Source organism: Cyprinodon variegatus, unplaced genomic scaffold, assembly GCF_000732505.1.
Source record: "Cyprinodon variegatus isolate N-32 unplaced genomic scaffold, C_variegatus-1.0 Scaffold75, whole genome shotgun sequence".
Taxonomy (NCBI): domain Eukaryota; kingdom Metazoa; phylum Chordata; class Actinopteri; order Cyprinodontiformes; family Cyprinodontidae; genus Cyprinodon; species Cyprinodon variegatus.
The window spans coordinates 1,573,423-1,579,383 of NW_015150528.1; the positions used below are offsets into that span (position 1 = coordinate 1,573,423).

Genomic DNA, 5,961 nt, shown 5'->3' on the forward strand with positions numbered 1-5,961 from the left:
TTAGAAAAATTACAAGTGAAAAACAATAAGTGGGAATGCATAAGCATTCCCACTTGATAATAATAATAATAAAGAGAAACAGAAAAACAATAAGTGGGAATGCATAAGCATTCCCACTTGATAATAGTTGTAGTACATAAAATAGGACTTTCTGTAGGTTTAAAGTGTGCTGATTAGAGCCGACAGAGTTGAAAAGAACAGCTTTAAGGCAAACTCAAATAGGAATTCTTTTAAACCTTGAAAATTATTTCCAAGACCATGTAAAGAAAATGAGAGAGCACAATAAATACTTTAGGTTTATACAAAATCCTCCAAAATAGATCCCTAATAAAAATATGTGATCTATGCATGTGATAAAGAACCAGTTCTGATTACTATAAACATGGGAACAAAAACTAATGAAGTTGTGATAAATCCCTAGAAGCCTGTGGTTGGTGTGTCTGTAACTAATTACATCTGCACAATGATCACAACTGAACTATGGGGGAAAATGAAACACTGCCTATGATCTGTCATGTTTTTATTCCAATCACATCCTCTATCTGCTGAATCGTTATGAGTGAGAAGACAGAGATAGTTAGTGGGTTCATCGGTTCTTTCAGGATGACTTGAAAGTGGTTCGGCTCGTTTGCCCGTGGGGAATCTGGAATAAAACGCTAAGAACAGATGATCAAAGGAGCTGTTCCTCCAGGTCAGAATGAGGTCAGAAATGTTAAGATTTAATATTCTTAAATTAAATCCTGCCCTTAATAAATTATATAGGATTAGAGGTTGAAAAGCCTTAATTAAATTTGGGGTCAAATTTTCATCCAATTATCTGCGTTGAAGGAAAGTCTCAACATTCCTCAAAAAACAGCTTTGTTGATCGGATTGTGATTTGATCGGACATAACTATGAAAAAAACATACATTACTGCCAGTAGAAAGTTAATCCTATTTTTTAAAAGCTGTAGGACTTTTTTTATTTACAAACTATTGGCTTATGCTAAAACTGAACCAATTCATCAAAGGCCTTTTTAACAGATGTCACCTGATGACCAAAGCTAAAGTTATTTCTGCTTAGAAAAAAAAGTTTAATATTGTGTTTTAGGGTTAGCATTAGCCCCAATTTGTACAAACCTAACTTCAATTGATCTGAGTCGTGGGATAGTTCAGTCCAAACCTGACACCATAAATGGTTACAATTGGGTTATTTCCAAACCATCTGCTTTCAGAGCATCGATGTGCAACACTGGGGGAGAGAAACCCCAGAATTGTTGCATATCACAGTTTTCAAATGCCAGTAACTTCCTGTTTGATAAAAACATGACAAAATGTAATAAAGTTCTATTGATTTGAATACATTTCAAGCGTTGAATATCATACCGTCAAAAAATAATTTTTCTAACTTCATGAAAGAGCATGATTTTCTCTTCACATAACAGTTGGTGTCCTATGTCCTATGGTGTCCTATGCCTATACAGCTCTAGATAAAGTCTGATTAAGCTCAGATTTCTCTAAAGTCTGCTGAGGTGAACAGGAATAACCACTGGCATCTCTTTAAATTTGCAGGTGCAATGCAAATTTTCTGTCTTCTTCTGCTTGATGCATTTTTGGGGTGATACTAAAGGTCATGCAGAAATGCTGGGGACTATTTGAGGCAGCCGAGATGGGGCAGCGGTTTGAAGGGAGGCAGTCTAGACTGAGTGCCGAATCACTGATGGAGGAAAACCTGTGAGAAAGCTCTTGGTTCTCCACGAGGGAAACAATCCGACATTCCCTGGATGGACAGAGAAACAAAGAGTGCAGAACAATTATGGGTTTATTGTCCTCTTATTTAGAGTAGTAATAATATGAAATAACAACATGTCCATGAGAGATTATGCATTTATAAAAAGGAAAGAACTAAATCAAACCCGTTTTATGAAAAAAACAGAAGATTTATATATTAAATTTTTTACAAGTTTAACTTGAAAATAACTGATTCGAGTTTATCTTACAATGACTTTATATGCTTTGACCTAAACCCCCATTATGCGACTCTGCTTCCAATCAAGAATGCAACACCCAGGATATAAATGTACATGTGGGGAGTACATTGATCCTCTCATTTGTTTCTAAAGAAATGCTTTTTTCAGTAATTCTTCCAGCAACGATAAGCATGTGTCCAGTTAAAGCTGGAACTGTCCATGTTGAGTGTTGCTAGTAGTTAAATAAGATAATTATTTTAGAGGACACGGGTGATTTATTAGCCATTTCATAGTATGCCGTATATCTTTGATGCAAATTTTCAAAAGCAGCTTAGTTCCACGTTATTCATACACCAGGTATATTTGGCTTTACAGCTATCTGTAAATCTGACCACAATGTCTCTTCTGACCATCAAGATTTTGGGGCAGCCCGAGCTGGAGTCCTGAATTTAATCCAATGCTAAATCAAAGGGGAGGTACACATTAGGGTGATGGCAAGGAGGCCTTCCAACCTCAAAGTCTTAGAGCTGATCACCAAAATGTAATCATTATAACAACAATGGAAAGTTGCTCATTACCCATAAGAGGGGTCCAAGCACTGTGATTAAACATCAGGCTGTTGATGAGAGGATATTATCTTCAGACCAGAGCTCATAATTCAATTAGTTATTAATTTGATTAAAAAGTCTGGATAAAATCAACATTATGCTTTAGGTCTTATTTATCTGACAGATTTCCTTATGTTCACGCTAATGATAAATCTTCCTCATGCTCAAAGGTTACCTGTGAAGTACCACAAGGATCAGTGCTAGAACCAATTCTCTTTACTATATATTTGCTTCCAATTGGTAGAATTATTAGACAGCATTGGATTAATTCCCACATAAAAACCTGGATGACTCATTACTTTATGTTTTTCAATGCAGACAAAACAGAAGTTTTATATCTTTGGACCATAGTCTTTGAAAAAGAAGCCGACAAGTGAACTACTTCATTTGGATGGGTTTAAATTGATCTCGCATATAAAAAATTGTTGTTTCTAGAATTTGCTTCTTTCATCTCTGAAATATTTCAAAAATTAGAAATATCCTCTGCATGGCTGAAGCTAAGAAACTAGTCCATGTATTTGTTACTTTAAGGCTGGACTGTTATATTTTTTTACTATCAGGAAATCCACAAAATGTAGTAAAAGATTTAAGCTGATCCAAAATGCTGCAGCCAGAGTTCTGATGAAAATTAAAAAGGGAGATCATATCATATCATCAGACACCCTGTCTACTTTTAAGGGTAGGCTTAAAACGTTCCTTTTTGATAAAGCTTATAGTTAGAGTGGCTCAGGTTATCCTCAGCTATCTCTATAGTTATGCTGCTATAGGCTTAGACTGCTGGAGGACATAGGGATCACTTCTCATCATTCTGCTTCAATCCATCTATAGTCTCCCATTCTGCAGTTAAGTGGTTGATTTGTCTCTGTAAAGTGCCTTGAGATGAGTTGTAAATTGGTTCTGTTTAAATAAACCAAATTGAATTGAATATATGCAAGAAAACCTGCTGTCAACTATTTGGTTTGCTCAGTTAAACTACAGAAACAACATTTTTCAAGAGGCTTTAAACTATGACAGCTTTTGTCAGGCTATCATGTGGAGACAAACAATGATCAGAAACAGATCAAGGCAAATCCAGTAATGGAGAAACTTAATGGTTGTGTCTTTTTTTTGGTGTGTGTATCAATTGCATACTAACGGGAAGAAGTTGCTGAGCTGTGTGGTTCCTGGCGTCCATCAGCAGAGGAGCTGAAGGGCAGGAGGAGGTCCTGCCAGGAGCAGCTGTCAACAGGTCGGTACTCCTCTATAAAAGAAAAAAAAGTTACAAAAGGATAAATATAATCATTTGAAAATATAAAAAAAAGAAAAATACAGATTTCAGAGTTCATAAGTCATAAAGTCATTTAATCTTCTTTAAGTGGAATACATAAGTGAGTTTCAACAACATGAGCCACAAAGACTTGATTATTATACCTTTCCAACTGACTGTTGCAGTGAAATTGCAGATACAGATAACGCTAAATTTTACAGCAAAAATGTCTGCTTGTTTGTGTCTTTAATTAAAAACAAACAGCAACAGATCTTGGTTATGAAGGGGTTCCCTGAGGGACATGATTTTAGATAACGTCTTGCAGCTGAGCTGGAAAACTAAAATATTACTATGCTTACATAAAAATCTAGTTATCTTTTGGTATGAAGCAGCTGCACAAACATCATCAAATAAAAAAATCATTATACTAAACATTTACAAATGTATAAGATCTGATTTATGGGAGAGAAGATTCATCTACCTTCTTCCACACATTGAAATCTTTCAAAAGATTGATTAGTTGTTGTAGATTTGTTTTTTATTGTTTCAACTGAACTCAAATATCCCCATATGAGGATAAAATGTCTTACCAAGGACTTGATGTTTCCGAGCACGGCAGCAGTCAGGATCCCCGTGAAAAACGCCACGAGGTTCAGGCCGGTGAGGGTCCAGATCAAAATGTACAGCGTGAAAACTTCCTCACAGCTTTGTACTCCAACAAACTCAAAGTAATTATTCATATAGTCTCCTCTGGAAAACAAAGCAAACTTCATCTGTTATTCAAAGTTATGTAAAGTACACAATACATATTTGTTAGATATGATGAGGGAGAGGCAACGGTTGCAAAGAACGGTGAGCATCTCACTTGGCGCAGTCGTACAGGTCACAGCAGTAACAGGTCCCGCTTCGAACGGTCATGGTACAAGAGTCCCTCAGAGTCCAACATGGCACCTAAAAAATAACTTTCATTTGGTTCAGACTTTCCCAACTTAACCAGAATGAGGTAATCTTCTCTTTGTAGCCTTAACTCACTGCAATGTAGGAGTTCTCATAGATATAACCGCTGCCGCTGCTGTAATACTGACACCTCCCTGCTTTAAGAGGACGCATGTCCTGAAAAAAAAACATTTCAGCAGATCACAATTTATTCATATTTCACCATAATAATAATTGTCAGTAACATATTAACATGCATACTGGGCTCTTTCAGAGTACTTCTAAAACTCTGGGTAGGGTGTCAGTTTGTTAGGTCTCCCCAAACTAGTCCTTGCAGCAAACTCCTCTTCTTACTTTCTCCTCCTCATTTGTAAGTTGGCTTATCAATCATTGCTTTAGTAACCTATATGCATTAATGGCTGCAGTTTAGTGATCCATGCATAGTCCTCAGTCTTTGGCTGTGCTCTCAGCTTTGAATTATGTCAACCTCTAACACGGAAATAAACAAAAGTTTCAAAATAAAAGAAGCCCAGACACAAAGAGAAAGTTGTAGGTTTCAAATCACTTATATATGTTTTTGTAAATTAAAAAAAAAAATCCTGAATGCAATAAAACTATGATTTTCCTATTAGTTTCCTTCATTTTTAATTGAACAAATTTACACCAACAATTTACTAATGTTAATATCTTCATATCAGGTAAGTGGTGGTGTTGTTAGTGTGTACCAACAGGTTATTAAGGCTATCAAAATAGAAGAAATTTTTACTAATAATACACAGATAACATTTGGTCCCTCTCTAAAATTAGTAAAAATAAATTTTCTGTTGTTTTAGGGGTAAAATGTCCTAATACACTGTTAGGTTTAGATAAACTAAAAGCTGTACCTTGAAGCCAGCTCTTTTCTGGCACTTTTATTAGATAGTAGACAGACAGGAAATAGGGTTTGTAGAGTGGAGGAAGACGAGCCATAAACGGGCTTGAACTCCATCCTGTGCCGCCTACTGTACATTACTGACTGACACCTCCATGCATGGATCGCATGCAATCTAGATCAATTACTATGAAAGTTTGACCCCACTCTTAATTAGAATATCAGTATCAAGTTTTTTTTGCTTTTAACTGTTAAAAAAAATTATTTCATCCATTTTTCCAGTGTACCAGATGAGGAGAACAAAAGATAAACATGTCATGTTGGGATTTTATTGATGTAACAAAACAAGAAC

General features: G+C 35.9%; 1 protein-coding gene across 1 annotated transcript in view; it reads right to left on the bottom strand.

Moving 5' to 3' along the window:
• Window positions 1–129: 129 nt before the first annotated feature.
• Window positions 130–5,961, bottom strand: part of LOC107083467 (transmembrane protein 255B-like) — a 6,853-nt gene continuing 1,021 nt past the window's right edge. The window contains exons 4-8 of the mRNA XM_015372714.1: window positions 4,835–4,915; window positions 4,668–4,753; window positions 4,393–4,552; window positions 3,692–3,796; window positions 130–1,758 (exon numbers count right to left, since the gene is read on the bottom strand). Of these exons, the coding sequence (XP_015228200.1) occupies window positions 1,693–1,758; window positions 3,692–3,796; window positions 4,393–4,552; window positions 4,668–4,753; window positions 4,835–4,915 (498 nt within the window). The 3' untranslated portion in view covers window positions 130–1,692. The remainder of the gene's footprint in view (window positions 1,759–3,691; window positions 3,797–4,392; window positions 4,553–4,667; window positions 4,754–4,834; window positions 4,916–5,961) is intronic.